Source organism: Bombina bombina, chromosome 12, assembly GCF_027579735.1.
Source record: "Bombina bombina isolate aBomBom1 chromosome 12, aBomBom1.pri, whole genome shotgun sequence".
Classification (NCBI taxonomy): Eukaryota; Metazoa; Chordata; class Amphibia; order Anura; family Bombinatoridae; genus Bombina; species Bombina bombina.
The window spans coordinates 70956213-70977633 of record NC_069510.1 but is presented as its reverse complement, the minus strand read 5'-3'; the positions used below and the strand labels follow the sequence as shown (position 1 = coordinate 70977633).

Genomic DNA, 21421 nt, shown 5'->3' with positions numbered 1-21421 from the left:
TTAAATCCGCCCCTAAATGTGCTTTATTATGTATGTGTGTGTGTTTGTGTAAATGTATGTGTGTGTACCTATGTGTGTGTGCATATGTATGTGTGTGTATATATATATATATGTTGCGGGTAAAGTCAGAAATTGGGTAATCCTGGCATTAACCAGGTAATCCTAGGATTACCCAAGCAGCTCTGGGTAAAGCCCGAAGTAACATCATAAATCTACTCAGAGTAGTCACTGCATCAAACATATATACGATGCACTGTTATTCCCACATCTTTACTATCTTTTTTGCCTCCTCCTGGGGGGTTCAAGGGGGCAAAGTCCTCCTTGTAAACCTCATTCCCCAAGGTTCACTTGGGGTGGATGCCTGAGAATCGGTGGGGCGCCTTCCTTCAACTCCAAAACAGGATGGAAATCTAGAAAGCGCTAAGATGCTTAAGTGCAAATGTATGGATGGGTATAAAATAAAATAAGATGGAAAATGAGTAATATAAAATACTAATAATATAAAATCAAACAATGGGATTCTATATTCCTTGACCAATGCAGAAGATTAACCACTAAGGAAATTTAGGTGCAAAGATTCCCTCAATAAATTACTATAGATAAGTGTCTAAAATTAAACCAATTGATACAATTTCAGAGACTCAAAATCCTAAGAACAATTATAAATATATATATAACTTAAAAAACACAGTTCTAAGAGTATATATATATGTATTCACTTAAAGGGATACTAACCCCTCATTTTTTCTTTCATGATTCAGATAGAGCATGCAATTTTAAGCAACTTTCTAATTTACTCCTATTATCATTTTTTCTTTGTTCTCATGTTATCTTGATTTGAAATAGCATTAATAAAAGGTTAGGAGCCGGCCCATTTTTTAGTTCAGCACCTTGGTAGAGCTGCTGATTGGTTTGCTACATTTAGCCACAAATCAGCAAGTGCTACCCATGTGCTGAACAAAAAATGGTCTGGCTCTAAAGCTTACAGTACTGCTTTTTCAAATCAAGATAGCATGAGAACAAAGACAAATTGCTAATAGGAGTACATTAGAAATGTGTTTAAAATCTCATGCTCTATCTGAATCATGAAAGAAAAAAATTGGGTTAAGTATCCCTTTAAGGCTGGGAAGGTACCGGTAGCAATGAAATATGATATCTAAAATTACAAATTTAATGAACATAAAACATCACATAAAAAGTCACATATAGGATCTCTTTATATATTTGACACAAAAGAAAACATAGAAAATAATAATGCATAAGTCACAAGTGATCTCATTCTACTTATATCACACACAAAAAAAAATAATCCATAAAAAACAGATACAGTCAACCTTTGTACAAAGAATAATAATAAGAGGTTATAAATACAACAAATAGTTACAATGACATAAAATATGCTAAAAAGTTCATAAGTTAAAATGACATGAAATGTGCTATAAAGTTCATTGGTTCCAAACGGAACGTGTATGTCCCAAATCCAGGTCTTAAATCCAGGCTCAGCAAAGGTTCTGTGGTTTGTCTCAGCAGTGTAATTTATCTGAAGCGTCACCCTGGTTACAGAACTCTGCTACCGTCCTGAAGCGGTTGTCCTTCGATCGTAAACAGTCTGTGTTGACAAGCTGCCAGATTCACACTATCAGACGTAAATGAAACAAACTCAATGGCTGAAAGGTATCTCAGGCGGTCCGATCGTAAAATACAAATACAGACCCCAGATTAAGGCTTCTATAGCCGATACTACGCCAAACACGAGTTAATTACAGCAGGTGTGCGCCACTACAGAATCGTATGGACAATGATCAACGCGTTTCAATAAAATCTTTGTCAAGCTCAATTAGAGTTACCTGCTTGCATGTTTTATATACACGTTAAATTATGCGTATTCGTTAAAAGCAACACAGATCTTAAAGGGGCATGTAGTTCATATCCAGTCATTAGAAAATATAGAAAATATGAACTCTGATAGAAATAAAGAACTTCCTGTTCCTAAGCATTTCAAACAGTGTAATAATGGTAGCCTGAAACATTTTAATTATACAGTTATAGATCAAGTAAAGCCAAACTGGAGAGGTTGTGACATTCAGAGGGAAATTGGAAGCAAAATGGATTTTTGAATTAAAGACTTTGGTCCCTAATGGGTTAAATTTGGACTTCGACTTGGGATGTTTCCTCTGAATGTCTTCTGGACTATCAATTTTAATATCAATTTTAATATCTATTGTAGGATCCATTTTAAAAATCTAAAAAACTATTCTAAGATTTATTTAAAGACTCACTTTATGTTTGGTAATTCATTTAATATATTAATTGGAAGGTACTGGTAGAATATTAGTTATGTAACTATATGAAATTATTTCATAAAAAGATATGGTATTTATTATTGGTTTATCATTCCATCTGTATGTATTTTATTTCTTTTCATTTTATTAATTTGTATTATGGTATACGTATTTCTAATGCTGCTATTAATTGTGCAAGCTTCTATAACCAGATTTCATAGGGGCATTAACAAATTAAATTTAAACAGATAGTTATTTTTCCTAAAGCATCTTAATATATATATATATATAGTTATGATCATTTTATCTTTAGGAAGAATTTGCATTCCAAATGAAATTTAAATAAATATTTTTGTACGTATTAAAGTATAGATTTAATATAAAGTTGCTAATGATTGGATATGAACTACATGCCCCTTTAAGATCTGTGTTGCTTTTAACGAATAAGCATAATTTAACGTGTATATAAGGCATGCAAGCAGGTAACTCTAATTAATCTTGACAAAGATTTAATTGAAACGCGTTGCTCATTGTCCATACGCTTCCGTAGTGGAGCACATAGTGTAAATCTGGCAGCTTGTCAACACAGACTGTTTACGATCGAAGAACAACCGCTTCAGGACGGTAGCAGAGTTCTGTAACCAGGCTATCGCTTCAGATAAATTACACTGCTGAGACAAACCACAGAACCTTTGCTGAGCCGACTAATTCTGTCTAATCTGTAAGTACGGATATACACCTTTTTTTGTGGTATTGCACTAAAGAAGTTCCCTTTCCCAGTAACAGAACCGGGTAGCGGTATTCTGAGGGAACCTGGATTTGGGACATACACGTTCCGTTTGGAACCAATGAACTTTATAGCACATTTCATGTCATTTGAGTGCTAAGCACTTTCCCACCTGGGTGCTAAGCTGATCAAGGGGTTAACTTATTAACTTTTTAGCATATTTTATGTCATTGTAACTATTTGTGGTATTTATAACCTCTTATTATTATTCTTTGTACAAAGGTCGACCGTATCTGTTTTTTATGGATTATTTTTTTTGTGTGCGATATAATTAGAATGAGATCACTCATGTGACTTATGCATTGTTATTTTCTATGTTTTCTTTTGTATCAAATGTATATGTGACTTTTTATGTGAAGTTTTATGTTCATTAAATTTGTAATTTTAGATATCATATTTCATTGCTACCGGTACCTTCCCAGCCTTAAGTGAATACATATATATATATACTCTTAGAACTGTGTTTTTTAAGTTATATATATATTTATAATTGTTCTTAGAAAAAAAAAAATGGCATGATTATAATTGTTCTTAGGATTTTGAGTCTCTGAAATTGTATCAATTGGTTTAATTTTGGACACTTATATATAGTAATTTATTGAGGGAATCTTTGCACCTAAATTTCCTTAGTGGTTAATCTTCTGCATTGGTCAAGGAATATAGAATCCCATCGTTTGATTTTATATTATTAGTATTTTATATTACTCATTTTCCATCTTATTTTATTTTATACCCATCCATACATTTCCACTTAAGCATCTTAGCGCTTTCTAGATTTCCATCCTGTTTTGGAGTTGAAGGAAGGCGCCCCACCGATTCTCAGGCATCCACCCCAAGTGAACCTTGGGGAATGAGGTTTACAAGGAGGACTTTGCACCCCTTGAACCCCCCAGGAGGAGGCAAAAAAGATAGCGAAGATGTGGGAATAACAGTGCATCGTATATAAGTTTGATGCAGTGACTACTCTGAGTAGATTTGAGATGTTACTTTGGGCTTTACCCAGAGCTGCTTGGGTAATCCTAGGATTACCCGGTTAATGCCAGGATTACCCAATTTCTGACTTTACCCGCAACATATATATTTATATTATTATTATTATTATTATATTATTTTATTTTATACCCATCCATACATTTGCACTTAAGCATCTTAGTACTTTCTAGATTTCCATCCTGTTTTGTAGTTATCTGTTTTGTAGGGTATTTGGGAGATCCCTATCTTTTTTAGAGCGCTTGTGTATTTTGTTTCTGGCGCTGGTCATATATTTTTGGTTTTAATAGTTTTAATAACGCCTTCCTTCACCACACCAGATAGACGTGTGTGTATATATATATATATATATATATATATGTGTGTGTGTATATGTGTATATACAATATATATATATATATATATATATATATATATATATATATATGTATGTATGTGTATATGTATGAGTCTATATATATATATATATATATATATATATATATAGGTATATGTATGTGTGTGTGTATATATATATATATATATATATATGTGTGCGTATATGTGTATAAGTAAAATAAAATGACCCAGGGTGCACACCCTAATGCAACATGCTGTGCACGCCTATGACTGCACATATATACGAGTCAAAATGTATTGTTACTTTTTTTCAGGAAAGCCAGGCAGCAGATGACTAAAATAACCGGTTTTTATCAGTCTCAGTTTAATTATTTAGTTACACCTTAAGGAAACCATAATGAAACATTATGAATGGTTACAGAGACTATGAGCTAGATTTACTATGAATGTAGAAAGGCAGGAAGATATAGGAACTTGTTACACTTGCATCCTCATTCAGTTATTTACTAAGATTGGGGATGACTCACAAATAAACCTGTTATACTTGCACCTGGTACTGTTAAAAGTTCTCCCATCGGAAGTGAATTTAAGTTAATCCTGTGTTCTATCAGAATGTGCTACATTGTCAGAATCGTCGCGCATGCGTAGTTCAAACACTTGTCACGGTCGCCGATAAAAGTGTCCTGCACACATATTCATATCTCATTTTTATATGGAATCTGAATTTAGATATTTTCTCAGTATATATATTGTCACGGTGGACGATAAAAGCATGTCCTACACATAAATATAAAGAGAAAATAAATTATATATAAGTATGTGTGTAGGACACACTTTTATCGTCCATCGTGATAATTTATATATATTGAGAAAATATATAAATACAGATTCCATATAAAAATGAGATATAAATATGTGTGCAGGACACTTTTATCGGCGACTGTGACAAGTGCTTGAACTATTGCAAAATCCAACAGAACAACTACCTACCTGTCCGTTTTAACATATGTGGAGTGCGATTACGTAATACAGAGCTTGCGCAGTCAGAGGTAGCAGATTCTGATAGAACACCTGCATTTTCTAAGCATGGTTTAACGTGGGCTCACTTGTAAATAACGATATTTTAGAATTGTGTGTGTAATACCTGAAAAAGCATTGTTTATTGAATCTCACTGATTTTAGAATGTGACAGTTCAAACATACTAGTAAATATTTAATAAAATATGGGCAAGGCTTTATTGTGAATATTAAAGGGATATAAAACCCCCAAAAAATCTTTCATGCTTCAGACAGAGAATGTGATTTTAAAGAACTTTCTAATTTACTTCTAGTATCATTTTTTTCTCTTTGAATCTTTTGTTGAAAATCAGGGACATGTGCTTAGGAACCGGCCCATTTCTGGAACACTATATGACAGAAGTTTTGCATGAATGTTATCCATTTGCAAGAGGACTAGATGGCAGCACTATTGCCTGTCATGTAGTGCTCCAGATCAGGGCCGGTGTGCAAGGATTTTTGTCTACACAGGCGAAGGTGCAATTTGATGTCCCCCGCCCCCAATCCCCCACCATGACACTATAACCCCCAACAATGCCACCCACCTCACTGCCCTCCTTCACCCCCATACCAAGTACATATATATATGTTTTTCTAGTAACTCAAATAAAATGCAAATGTAATCAAACAAGCCATTTCCATTCCACGTGAATAGTTGGACTGTTTTTTTTTATCTCTATGCAGGAGTTAAAGTAAACACATAATTACATGCACTTGTTAATTGTTATGTATGACTAATGGACAGTCATACATAACAATACAATAATAAAATGAATAGTGCATTGTATTCTCTCACAAATGCTTCCATGTAATTATTTGTTTACTTTAACCCCTGCAAAGAGGGAAAAAAATATATAGAATTCTAAGTACACTTCACTGGGCCTCAGGGCAAAGACTTTCAGCCCCTATGTATATAATATACACAGTCAGTTCTAATAAAAAAGGCCAATAGCAATACATTTAAATAAAGTGAGTCATGACTGAGACTGTGTTTAATGAAACGGTGGCTGGGGTTACCAATGCCGCTGCCAATGCACTCACCATCCTCATCTGGTCTGGCTCAACACTACAGCCCCCTGGGGGTAATTGCCAATGCCACTTTACTTGCCAAGTTGAAGTTGACAACTTGCCACTACTACCAGATTAACTCAGTGTAGGGTTACCACCTTTGCCTCAAAAAAATACCGGCCATGGGTGAGGGCGGAGCCATAAATGGGCGGAGCCACAAAAGAGGCAGATTCACCCAATGTTGCATGCCCCTACGAGATTGAGCTTCAGGCTCCTCGGTACAGGTACCGAGTGCCTGGAGCTCAGTTCTTTTAAAGCACTGTGGATATCCAGAAGCACAGCACTAACTGCCTTTCTCATATCTCATCTTGGATGTCCTCTCACTACCCTTAAGCTAAATCTCTCCAAAACTAAACTCCTTCTTTTTCCTCCTTCTTCCAATATCTCCCACCCCACAATTTCTATAACTGTTGATAATTCCATCATTACCCCTACCCCGCATGCCCGATGTCTTGGGCTCACACTTGACTCAGACCTTTCCTTCACTCCTCACATTCAGTCCTTGGCTAAAGTCTGCCGCTTCCAACTTCAAAACATCTCTAAAATTAGACATTTCCTTACACAAGACACAACTAAGATTTTAATCCACTCTCTCATCCTTTCCCGCGCCTCGACTACTGCAACTCCGTCCTCTCTGGTCTACCTAGCTGCCGCATAGCTCTTTTACAATCCATTATGAATGCCTCTGCCAGGCTCATCTTCCTTACAAGTCGCTCTTCATCTGCTGCACCTCTCTGCCAATCCCTTCACTGGCTTCCTCTTGCCTCTAGGATTAAACACAAAATCCTCACTCTGACATACAAAGCCCTCAACTGCACTGCTCCCCACTACATTTCAGACCTTGTCTCCAGATACTCTCCGTCCCATCCCCTTCGCTCTGCTCACAATCTCCTCCTCTCCTCCACTCTTGTTACTTGATTACATTCCCGTTTACAGGACTTCTCCAGATTGGCCCCCCATCTTGTGGAACTCCCTGCCTCGGTCCACAAGACTCTCCCCTAGTTTTAATACCTTCAAGCACTCCCTAAAGACTCTACTGTTCAGGGATGCATACAACCAACACTAACCTTTCCTAACTCCATTGCTTTCCCCTTGAACCCCTTAGAACGTAAGCCTATGGGCCCAGCTGTTTACAGATCACTTCATAAGAGCCGACTACAACAGTAAAACTCGGCAGGGCCCTCTACCCATTTTATCCCTACAAAAGTTATCCTGTATACCGACTATGTTTACAGCGCTGCGGAATTTGTTGGCGCTCTACAAATACCTGATAATAATAATAATAACAGCATGGTTTGTGAATCACTGATATTGAATGTGAGAAATAAAAGTATATCGGTGAGGAGAGTGAGCCAATCATGAAAGAAAACATTTGGGTTTCATATCGCTTTAATGACAGGAAATTAAGAGGCTGGGAAAACTGAGGTGAGTGAGGGAATATGGAAGCAAGGAGGTGAGAGACTGAGTGAGTGCAATACGTGTGTAAGATGAGCAAGTCTGGGGAGACGATATGTGACTGAGGGAAGATATGGAGTAGAACCTGGAACACTGGGCTACATAAAGATGGGACTGGGAAGCCCAGAGCTACTAACACAACTGTAGCACAAACAGGTAGCCGCACACTTATCAGTTGTCACACGAAGATACAGCAGCACAACCTGACTACACAAAAGCAAAACGCAGGAATACGGCAACGGAAAATGACGTCAAGCGAGTGAAAACACAGCCCGGTGAAATGACGTCACTAGCACAGACTGGCGCAGAAAAGGCAGAATCTCAGAGTATAGCAACATCTAGTGACCATATACAGAGACACTCTTACTGATGCCACGTTTCAAATTATTTATGAGGTAGTCACAACAGCGAGTTTAATTACTTCAGTTAGAATTGGGGAAAAAAAACGGCTTTTGCATTGCCGTCGTTGGCCCCTGTGTCATTTACAGTCAAGTGCACTGGATTAGCTCAGTGCCGCACTGTCTGCCGCCATTGGCCCTGTGTCATGTCACGTGCAACACCGGGTCACGCAGCTACCGGTTCTTATGACCTCTGCGCTCTGCTTGCCCCTAGACCCCTGCTCTCCTACCTCTTCACTTCAAAAGTACTGGTGTGGGTGTCACTCACGTGGGTTATTTTCAACCAGTCACTCAGTGCCAGACATCCACCTTCCAATTTCCCGCTCAGCCTTACTGCAGATAGGCTTAGTTCAAGCCTCACGCCCCCCACGTGCACATAGCTTGGAAGTTGCAGACACAGCTTAATCTTTGTGCACACTACAGGCTACCACATCGGAAAAAAAATTGCACGGCAGATCTTTAGACCGCTGCTTCATAACTGTTGTTTCTGGCGAGCCGGAGGGCTTGTCAGAAACACGGGGCTTCAGGATTCATACAGAGCTTGATAGATAGACCCCCCCATGACAAGCTACTGTATGAACACTGAACCCATCTGTTTTCTGCTGCTTATCACTGAGTCTGCAGCGTTTGGAGAAATAATGGGGACTTACAAATATTGCATTTCAATCCAAAATACATCAGGCGCTTACCTCTCAAGCTTGAAATTGACGTAACCTCTCTGGAAATACCCAACAGCCAAACGCGAATCCTTGGTAACTGATTCGTCATAGGCCTACAGGGTACACATGGAAACAATATGTGAGATTTATACGTGTACCAGAAGGAAAGGTTACAATATGGCTTTAAAGGGACATGAAACCCAACCGTTTTCATTAAAGGGACATAAAACGCCAAAATAAATATTTCATTTTTCAAATAGAACATGCAATTTTAAACAACTTTACAATATACTTCTATAATCACATTTTCTTTGTATTCTTCTTATCCTTTGTTGAAAATCAGGAAGGTAAGTTCAGGAGTGTGCATGTGTCCTCTATTATCTAATTTGCTTCATTCTGTTGGTATCCTTTGTTAAAAAAACATACCTAGGTAGGCTCAGAAGCAGCAATGCACAACTGGAAGCAAGCTGCTGATTGGTGGCTGCACATACAGTATATGCCTCTTGTCTTTGGCTCACCCAATATGCTTAGCTAGCACCCAGTAGTGCATGGCTGCTCCTTCAACAAATGATGCCAAGAGAATGAAGCAAATTTGAAAACGGAAGTAGATTGCAAAGTTGTTTACAAATTGTATGATCTATCTGAATCATTCAAGAAAAAATTGGCGTTTCTTGGCCATTATAGGAATAGTTTAGTCAAAATTAAACTTTCATGAATCAGATAGAGCAGCAATTTTAAGCAACGTTCAAATTTACTCCTGTTATCAATTTTTCTTCGTTCTCTTGGTATCTTTATTTGAAAAAGCAAGAAGTAAGCATAGGAGCCGGCCCATTTTTGGTTCAGCACCTGGGTAGCAGTTTCTGATTGGTGTCTAAATGTAGCCACCAATCAGCAAGCGCTACCCAGGTGCTTAAAGAAAAATAGGCCTGCTCCTAAGCTTAAATTCAAATAAAGATACCAAAAGAACGAAGAAAATGTGATAATAGGAGTAAATAAGAAAGTTGCTTAAAGGGACAGTCAAGTCAAAATAAAACTTTCATGATTCAGATAGGGCATCCAATTTTAAACAACTTTCCAATTTACTTTTATCATCAAATTAGCTTTGTTCTTTTAGAGGTATTTTTGAAAAGCTAAACCTAGATAGGCTAAAACTGATTTCTAAAGAGTTGAAAACTGCCTCAGAGCATTTTGAAAGTTTTTCACAGTTAGACAGTACTAGTTCATGGGTGTCATATTAGATAACAGTGTGCTCACTCCCATGGAGTTATTTAGGGGTCTGCATTGATTGGCTAAACTGCATGTCTGTCAAAAGCACTGAGATAAGGGGCAGTCTGCAGAGGCTTAGATACAAGGTAATCACAGAGGTAAAACATATATTTGTATAACTGTGTTGGTTATGCAAAACTGGGGAATGGGTAATAAAGGGATTATCTATCTTTCTAAACAATAAAATTCAGGTGTAGACTGTTCCTTTAAAATTGTTGCTCTATCTGAATCATGAAAGTTTAATTTTGTATAAACTATCTTTTTAAATACTAGAATTTATAAAAAATGATTTCTAGATACGTTTAGTGCAGATCACATAAATACTGGAAGATCAATTACTGCTGATTGTAGAAATGTCTCCTATACTTATTTATTATAATATTATACATGGGTTTGAGATATTCTTCACATTAAATCCATCTGGAATAGATTTTTTGCATTTATCTTCTTTAATTAATGTTGACGCTTTAAACTTGTTACAGAAATACTGACAGATGGATCTAAAGTCCATTCAAAATATGATAAAATACAAATCCATTGGGAAAAAGTGCTGAAACGCGTATGATTTAAGCTCAAATAGGAAAATTATATGAGCACCACCTAGTGAAAATAAAAAATGTGGTCTTATATACAAACCTAGTTTTTTTTATTAAGAGCCCAAAATATTTTTATATAAAATAGTAGCAGCAGCTATCTATACCCCCCAAAAAATCTAAACTAACATATATAGAGACAGCGCTAAAGTCAGTATGTGCCAAATAAATCCACTTGTCAGATGACATATAATTTATCAATCATTTTCTTTATTAATTTCTTTAATAATTGTTCAAACAGCTCAATATCATAGATTTATATAATTAGCATACACAGGTGACAAAAAAGATGGAATAAAGGCTGCATACAATGTGTATAGTTAGAGAGTACCCTGAAACACGTAGTATTTGGGATACGCTGTCTGGCCAGGCACGTTTGTTTTTTAGCTGCTTATTTTCAAAGTGATTTTATATTGCATTGTATGATTTTATTTTGATTGTACTCTAAGGGGCATATTTATCAATGTGCGAGGGAACATGATACGAAGTAGCGCATCATGTCCGCCGCACATCAATAAATGCCGGCAGCATACGATCTGGTGAACTGCTGGTGCAATGCCGCCCCCTGCAGATTCGCGGCCAATCGGGGTGTCAATCATCCCGATCATGAGGCCCATTTATCAAGCTCCGAACGGAGCTTGAGGGCCCGTGTTTCTGGCGAGTCTTCAGACCCGCCAGAAACAGTAGTTATGAAGCAGCGGTCTAAATACTGCTGCTCCATAACTCTGTCCGCCTGCTCTGATGAGGCGGACAGGAATCGCCACAATTCAACCAAATCGAGTTGATTGACACCTCTTTGTTGGCGGCCCATTGGCCGCGAGTCTGCAGGGGACAGTGTTGCACCAGCAGCTCTTGTGAGCTGCTGGTGCAATGCTGAATACGGCGAGCGTATTGCTCTCCACATTCAGTGATGTCTGTCGGACCTGATCTGCACTGTCAGATGAGGCCCGACAGACATTTGATAATTCGGCCTCCATGTTTTACGATCCCTGCTTCTTAACTACAGTTTCCGGCGAACCGGAAACTACGGGCGGATTAAGCAGCATTCACTGCTTATTAAAATCGCCCCTAGGTGTTTAACCCCTGCAAAATGGTTAAACATAGCAAGGGTTATCAATCAACCCAATCATATTCGATCGGGTTGATTTCTGTCCGCGGCCTCAAAACAAGAGGACAAGTTATGGAGCAGCGGTCTTTAGACCACTGCTTCATAACTTCTGTTTCCCTCGCCGGAAACAAGGGGCATCAAGCTCCATACGTAATAAATATGCCCCTAACTTTACACATTGGGCTCCAGTTATTAAGCAGCGAATACTGCTTTGGAGGCCCATTGTTTCAGGCTCCCTAAACGGAAGTAAAGATGCAGCGGTCGTAAGATCGCTTCTCCTTAACCTGTCCTGCACCTTTAATGTGGCGGTTAAAAATCATCCCCAATCCGATATGATGAGTAGGAGGCGGCATTGCACCAAAAATGCTTGTGCAATGATAAATGTGGACAGCGTATGCTGGCTGCATTTTGCGATGTCGAGCGGACACTTAATAAATCCACCCCATTGTATGCATCTTTATTCCAGCATTATTTACTAACACATGTGTATGCTCATTTCATAAAGTAAGCTTTACCGGTATCGTGAGAGTGGTTTCTATTAATATCAATACTGTTTCTGCCAAGTTTACCTTTCACTGCTTTTAAGATGGATTAATAAAGGTTTTGTATTTTATCATATTTTTAAGGGACATTATTTATGGAGTTTATTGCTGATTTTAAGGGAAAACAATATTACAGGGTAACACAATTGCTTGCTTTCATGCTACAGTTATATGTCATTGTTATGCAGCATAATGCACATATAGATATACAGGGAGTGCAGAATTATTAGGCAAGTTGTATTTTTGAGGATTAATTTTATTATTGAACAACAACCATGTTCTCAATGAACCCAAAAAAACTCATTAATATCAAAGCTGAATAGTTTTGGGAGTAGTTTTTAGTTTGTTTTTAGTTATAGCTATTTTAGGGGGATATCTGTGTGTGCAGGTGACTATTACTGTGCATAATTATTAGGCAACTTAACAAAAAACAAATATATACCCATTTCAATTGTTTATTTTTACCAGTGAAACCAATATAACATCTCAACATTCACAAATATACATTTCTGACATTCAAAAACAAAACAAAAACAAATCAGTGACCAATATAGCCACCTTTCTTTGCAAGGACACTCAAAAGCCTGCCATCCATGGATTCTGTCAGTGTTTTGATCTGTTCACCATCAACATTGCGTGCAGCAGCAACCACAGCCTCCCAGACACTGTTCAGAGAGGTGTACTGTTTTCCCTCCTTGTAAATCTCACATTTGATGATGGACCACAGGTTCTCAATGGGGTTCAGATCAGGTGAACAAGGAGGCCATGTCATTAGATTTTCTTCTTTTATACCCTTTCTTGCCAGCCACGCTTTGGAGTACTTGGACGCGTGTGATGGAGCATTGTCCTGCATGAAAATCATGTTTTTCTTGAAGGATGCAGACTTCTTCCTGTACCACTGCTTGAAGAAGGTGTCTTCCAGAAACAGGCAGTAGGACTGGGAGTTGAGCTTGACTCCATCCTCAACTCGAAAAGGCCCCACAAGCTCATCTTTGATGATACCAGCCCAAACCAGTACTCCACCTCCACCTTGCTGGCGTCTGAGTCGGACTGGAGCTCTCTGCCCTTTACCAATCCAGCCACGGGCCCATCCATCTGGCCCATCAAGACTCACTCTCATTTCATCAGTCCATAAAACCTTAGAAAAATCAGTCTTGAGATATTTCTTGGCCCAGTCTTGACGTTTCAGCTTGTGTGTCTTGTTCAGTGGTGGTTGTTTTCAGCCTTTCTTACCTTGGCCATGTCTCTGAGTATTGCACACCTTGTGCTTTAGAGCACTCCAGTGATGTTGCAGCTCTGAAATATGGCCAAACTGGTGGCAAGTGGCATCTTGGCAGCTGCACGCTTGACTTTTCTCAGTTCATGGGCAGTTATTTTGCGCCTTGGTTTTTCCACACGCTTCTTGCGACCCTGTTGACTATTTTGAATGAAACGCTTGATTGTTCGATGATCACGCTTCAGAAGCTTTGCGATTTTAAGAGTGCTGTATCCCTCTGCAAGATATCTCACTATTTTTGACTTTTCTGAGCCTGTCAAGTCCTTCTTTTGACCCATTTTGCCAAAGGAAAGGAAGTTGCCTAATAATTATGCACACCTGATATAGGGTGTTGATGTCATTAGACCACACCCCTTCTCATTACAGAGATGCACATCACCTAATATGCTTAATTGGTAGTAGGCTTTCGAGCCTATACAGCTTGGAGTAAGACAACATGCATAACGAGGATGATGTGGTCAAAATACTCATTTGCCTAATAATTCTGCACTCCCTGTATTTACTGTAGGGAAGTGTCACACTGGTTCAATCCACCTTTGGTTCTCTGCAAAACCTCTGTTGATCTCATGGAAAATATAACAAAAGTATTACTTAAAGGGACACTAAACCCACATTTTTTTCTTTCATGAATCAGATAAAGCATGCAATTTTAAACAACTTTCTAATTTACTCCTATTATCATTTTTTTTCGTTCTTTTGCTATCTTTATTTTAACAGCAGGAATGTAAAGCTTAGGGGCTGGGCCATTTTAGGTTCTTAAATGGACTGGATAAAGCTTGAAATGTACACAACTTCCAATTTACTCCTATGATCAATTTTGCTTAGTTCTCTTGGTATCTTTTGTTATAGAATAATCCTGGGTGAGATCAGAAGCGTGCATGTGTCTTTAGCTATTTTGCAGCAGTGTTTGCAACAATGTTTATAGTGTTATTATACATAGTTGCAAAACACTGTTGCCACTGCTCTATCTGAATCATTGAAGTTAAATTTTGACTTTACTGTTCCTTTAAAGGGACATTAAACACTTTGATATGGTAATATAAAATGATAAATTGTATATATAAAACAGCTCCAGTCATTATTTATTTTGTCCCCTTTTCCTGTAATTCCATTCTGAAATTGTGAGCTTTTCAGTTCCTGTTAGAAATGGAAGTGCAGAACACTGTTAAATCCAGCACAACCATTGGCTGCACACTCTAGTGACCTATTTATAACTGTCCCTAATTGGCCACAGCAGAGAAGGTAACACAAGTTACAACATGGCAGCTCCCAGTGTTTTATAGACACTAAAACTTTACACTTATTTTGTCACTTTTTAAACAACTAATGAAACTTTAAAAATACATCTACATGTTAGTCATGGACTAATCTTTTCTTTGAATGTATCAATCTATCTAGCATGTATTTAGTGTTTAATATCCCTTCAAGTGTTGCACTCTGGAACAATCCAAAATACCACTGTAAAATGTAGCCCTATCTAAGACCTGAAGCAAACTATTAATACAAATAATTACAGCACAGCATAGAACTGTGTTAAAGGGACATTAAACACTAAATAAATGCTAGGTAGAATGATGCATTTAAAGAAAAAGATTAGTCTGAGAATACATGTAGATGTATTTTTTAAAGTTTAATCAGCGGTTTATATATTGACAAAATAAGTGTAATGTTCTAGTGTCTATAAAATAATGGGAGCTGCCATATTGTAACTTAAGTTACCTTTTCTTGTATGGCCAATTAGAGACAGTTATGCATAAGACACTAGAGTGTGCAGCCAATGGCTGTGTGGAATATAACAGTGTTGTGCACTTCCATTTCTAACAGAAACTGAAACGCTCACAATTTCAAAATGGAATTACAGAAATAAGGGGGCAAAATAAATAATGAAAATATATTGCAGAGTTTTTTTATATATACAATTTATCATTTTATATAACCATCTCAAAGTGTTAATGTCCACTATGTCACATCATGAGCTTAGAGCACCATCAGCATTGCACGCAAGCAATATCTGACGTGAATTTTATTTTGCTCCCCCATAGAAGTCTAATACGTGAGATATTTAGTGAACCACTATATCCGACATGCAGATGTTAGCAGGCCCTTGACTATCGCTCAAGCACTAAAAAATAACTTTGGACTTGTATTAATGCGTTGTTTGCATCCGAGTGATTTTAACACACAATAGCACTAATATCTTTCTGCTTCACTTGTAATGTAGGCCTAAGAGTAAGTCGCATGTTTAGTTTTGCTGCCAAACTGCATAACCTTGCCTTTATCTAGACCGAATCTCATCTGCCACTTGTCTGTCCAGTCCCCTAATTTATCTAAGTCTATCTGTAGAGAAGTAACATCCTGTTCAGACTGTATTACCTTACTTAATTTTGCATAATCTATAAACATTGACACTTGACTTTCGATGCCCCTTTAAAATTGTTATCAAACAGATTAAAGAGAAATGGACATAGGACAAAAACCTGAAGCATTCTATTTACCTCTCTTGCCTAACTTGAAAATGTTTCTTTATCAGCTCTCTACACTCCATCTTTAGACCAGTTTTCAATCCAAGTACAAGCATATATCTCCAAACCCATCTCCCTTAACCGGACAGTCCAGTATATAAGCAGGCTGTCCAGTAAAATATTCACAAAAATACTGGACATTTAAATGTCCAGTTTTTTAAAGTCCTTGGGGCCTATCTATCAAGCTCCGAAAGGAGCTTGACGGCCCGTGTTTCTGGCGAGTCTTCAGACTCGCCAGAAACAGCAGTTATGAAGCAGCGGTCACAAAGACCGCTGCTCCATAACCTGTCGCCTGCTCTGAGCAGGCGGACAGACATAGCTGAAATTCAACCCGATCGAGTTGATTGACACCTCCCTGCTGGCGTCCAATTGGCCGCGAGTCTGCAGGGGGCGGCGTTGCACCAGCAGCTCTTGTGAGCTGCTGGTGCAATGCTGAATACGGAGAGCGTATTGCTCTCCGTATTCAGCGAGGTCTGGCGGACCTGATCCGCAGTGTCGGATCAGGTCCGCAAGACCTTTAGTAAATAGGGGCCCTTGAGTGTTGGCAAACTGTAAAAGACCTCCTGTACCTCCATGCATTACAAATATGAAGCAGAAAAAGGTGAGGGGCAGCTAAGTTGGTCAAATCATTGTGTACGCTCATTACTGGCAAATATTATTGATTAGTTTCTTACTGGCAACTAAAGGGAAAAAACCTGCTAAGTAGTAAAAAAAAAAAAAGTGGTATTGTATGACCCCCACCTACTGTAACATCATGCCCAACCACCTACAGATTGTCTGGTATTGTGGAGGGCAGCTGCTTACCCTATGTCCTTCATAAAACCATAAAATGTCTTTCCTGAATATTAGCCCTTAAAGGGAAATTAAACACTTTGAGATGGTAATATAAAATGATAAATTGTATATATAAAACAACTCTGCAATATACTTTCATTATTTATTTTGTCCTCTTTGCCTGTAATTCCATTCTGAAAATGTGAGTTTTTCAGTTCCTGTTAGAAATGGAAGTGCAGAACACTGTTAAATCCAGCACAACCATTGGCTGCACACTCTAGTGATCTATGTATAACTGTCTCTAATTGGCCACAGCAGAGAAGGTAACACAAGTTACAACATGGCAGCTCCCAGTGTTTTATAGACACTAAAACTTTACACTTGTTTTGTCACTTTTTAAACAACTATTGAAACTTTAAAAAATACATCTACATGTGAGTCATGGACTAATCTTTTCTTTGAATGCATCATTCTATCTAGCATGTATTTAGTGTTTAATGTCCCTTTAACAATCTTTAAAAAATGTCCTCACTACTGGTGTTCAGCTCAGATGTCTGTAATTTAAAGAGTTTAAACAGAGAATATATTCAAAATTAAACTAATGATTTAGATAGAGCATGGCATTTTAAACAACTTTCCAATGTTTTTCTGTTATCTAGTTTGCTTCATTCCACTAGTATCCTTTGATAACAAAATATACCTAGGTAGGCTCAGAAGCAGCAATGCACTACTGGGAGCTAGCTGCTGATTGGTGGTTGCACATAAATGTCTCTTGTCATTAGCTCACAAGATGTTCAGCTAGCTCCCAGTAGTAATGCTGAATTATTCTCTTGGTGTCCGGGAACTCTCCAGTATCTTATAAAAAACCTGGTTTGTCAGGACTGCTTAGCCACACCCCAAACATCCCAATCCCTGCAAAGCCCCGCCATAACACGTAGATCCGCCCCTAATATGATCCTACCCTCCCTCAATAAGCAACCAGCCTCCCTATTCCAGATAGTCTCTGAGAAATGTTCAGAGGTAGGAAATCATGGTTGTCAACATCTCTGATGACTAATAATAATAATAATAATAATAAGCAATATTGATTTGGGGGTGCTTAGCACCTTCAGCACGCTCCTAGAACCACCATTGTTTGCACTGGGCAGAAAACAGATTGCAGAAAACAAGTGAGACCAAGAAATGCTATGTTGTAATTTCATAATGATAAAAAATAAAGCAGCAGGAAATAAAATTTATCAGATCTCATTAATGTGTAAAGATAAATATTTGAATATTGCAGCTGACTCATTACATACCTGGTTTTTGTTTACTGACAAAAATCTCATGTACTTATTGTAATGCGCTTGCATTGTAAGTGCCAACATCAAAAATGAAAGTAAAATAGTACATATAGATAGATAGATAGATAGATAGATAGATAGATATAGATGTATTTTTTCAGAGAGAGTAAGAGAGACAGACACACATAGTATATACCACCATTTGTAATAAAATCAATAGTTTACCTATACAGATTAACACACCCTTCCATTAACTTTATTAGGAAATACCTGAAGGAGAACAGGTCTTTCTGGAGAGGGCGTAGGCATGGGAATGTAGATATTGAATAACTCCCAGATAATGTGCTAGAGGAGGTTAACAGGAATGAATCCAAGGTCAGGCTAAGGTTAAAGGCAGAAGATCAATCAAATACAGATATCAGAGACTATGGGGCATATGTATCAAGGTCTGGTGGACGTGGTCCGACACTGCAGATCAGGTCCGTCAGACCTCGCTGAATACAGCGAGCAATACGCTCGCCGTATTCAGCATTGCACCATCAGCTCTCAAGAGCTGCTGGTGCAACGCCGCCCCCTGCAGACTCACGGCCAATGGGCCGCCAGCAGGAGGGTGTCAATCAACCCGATCGTAATCGATCGGGTTGATTTCCGGTGATGTCTGTCCGCCTGCTCACAGCAGGCGGACAGGTTATGGAGCAGCGGTCTTTGTGACTGCTGTTTCATAACTGCTGTTTCTGGCGAGCCTGCAGGCTCGCCAGAAACACAGGGCATCAAGCTCCATTCGGAGCTTGATAGATATGCCCCTATGGGGATAAAAAAATATGCTGCAACCAGGAAATATCGCAGGAGTCCAGGAACCAAGGCAGAAGTAAAGTAGTAACACAGACAAGAAACATGAGGACCTGATGGTGGCACTTGAAGAGACTCAATCAGTAATGGACCTTCTGACAAAGAGGTACCAGAACATTCAAGCCCTTGTGTTACTACGCTATGAGTATAAGCAGTTTGCAGGTATTATTGTGCCAGCTTGTACTAAAACTGATTGCACCAACTGCCATAGACAATCCCAATGCAGTCACAAAAATTAAAGTCTTGTATTACAACATGAGGGTGTTTCTTGGCACAGGAGCATAAACTTGACACAGGCATTCATGAATTTCTCTGTGCACAAGGTGTACACCAAGTAACCCGGTCTAAACCTGAAACCATAATAAAGCCCAACCTGAAATGTGATCTTTGCCACAATCAGAAGGACAGGTAGGAGGAGGTTGATGGAAGGCATGAAAAAGCTGAGGAGCAAGTGTTACCATCTGGTTCCCAAGACATCTAAGTATGATCCTTCTAGTTCACCAGATATTCTACATGCCTTCTGCTCTATCTAGAGTCCAAAATGTCATACTTCACAGCAGCATCAACTATAACAGATAGGGGTGGATACATGTGGAACACCAGGGGGCCTATTTATCAAATGTCTGTCGGACCTGATCCGACAGCGCGGATCAGGTCCGACAGACATCGCTGAATGTGGAGAGCAATACACTCTCTGTATTCAGCATTGCACCAGCAGCTCTTGTGAGCTGCTGGTGCAACGCCACCCCCTGCAGACTCGCAGCCAATCAGCCGCCAGAAAGGGGATGTCAATCAACCCAATCGTACTCGATCGGGTTGATTTCCGGCGATGCCCCTTGTTTCTAAAGACCACTGCTCCATAACTTGTCCGCCTGCTCTGAGGCCGCGGACAGAAATCAACCCGATCGAATACGATCGGTTTGATTGACACTCCCTCAAATCTGCAGGGGGCAGCATTGCACAAGCAGTTCACAAGAACTGCTGGTGCAATGATAAACGCTACATCATATTAAGTCCGCTCACACATTAATAAATAGGCCCCTTAGCGTGCATGGAGGTTCGTCACCTATAAAAACCTGTTTGCAATTGCACAATTTCGTTTAAGGGTCTCTTAGAAGGATGCAAAGCAGCAATGCAGTGGGGTCATGAATTACAGTTTAAAAAAAGTGAAAATCCTGAGAAAAAAAAAAAAGTTATTAGAAGTCTTTTGCATAGAAACTTGTATCCGCCATCTTGTTTACAGTTTACAACAAAATGGAACCGGGCCTTTAACAAGAGAAATAAATATAGTTTAAAAGAAACCTTATCAAATGTCCCCATTTAGCAATAGAAAAACAGTGCACAGTTTGGCCATCCAGACAACCTAAAAGATGCATTTAGATGGGTTAGCAGCAGTGCAGATGGAAACGGATAGCAATATTTCACTCTGAAAGCCACGAATAAGCAATCTCCATTCAAAACCAGTTTTTTATAACCCCTGTATTGTTAGTGACAATCACACCAGTGCGAGTGAGAAACACAATCAAATATGAACAATGAAATATGAAATTACTCCATGTGTAGGTGTAGGTGTCCTGAAGAGAGTTTTCCTGCAGATCCCCGTAGCTGTACATGATATCATATAGTCATGTGTGTCCCTGTACATTTGTAAAAGTGTACAGCATCTCCAATAGGGATGAATAGAGCTTTAATGAATTGATACTACATATATTAATAATACTCAAGATTCTCTCCCGTGGCCATTTCAAAGTGTTTAACATGGGTATAAGTTAAAAGACAGTTTGGAAATAGCCGTAAAATAGTCTAACAGGTGGACTTATCAAGAACATAGAGGTGCCGAATTTCATAAGCCAAAACTGGCCTTGAAAAGTAGTTGTAAAGTGAGCTGAAAATGGGTTGTGATTACAGAGTGGTTTCTGGCTCCATAGTGTAGATAGAGCTTTTTTCTAGCAACCAAAAAATCCATTTGCAAGTGCAAGAATCAGCCGAAACTGAGTTATTGTGATCACACCAAATAGAAAAGTAATCTTTTCTGCCTGAAAAACAGACAATCCTGATAGATTGTGATCAGGGCCATAGTTAGGTTTTCTTGCCATATTGGGGCATATGTATCAAGCTCCGAATCAAAGACCGCTGCTCCATAACCTGTCCGCCTGCTCTGAGCAGGCGGACAG

At 38.6% G+C, this 21421-nt stretch overlaps 1 protein-coding gene across 1 annotated transcript in view; it reads right to left on the bottom strand.

Annotated features, from left to right (window-relative positions):
• NOXA1 (NADPH oxidase activator 1) overlaps nt 1-21421 on the bottom strand; it is a 77627-nt gene that overhangs the window by 36743 nt on the left and 19463 nt on the right. The window contains exon 2 of the mRNA XM_053696196.1: nt 9065-9147. Within this exon, the coding sequence (XP_053552171.1) occupies nt 9065-9147 (83 nt within the window). The remainder of the gene's footprint in view (nt 1-9064; nt 9148-21421) is intronic.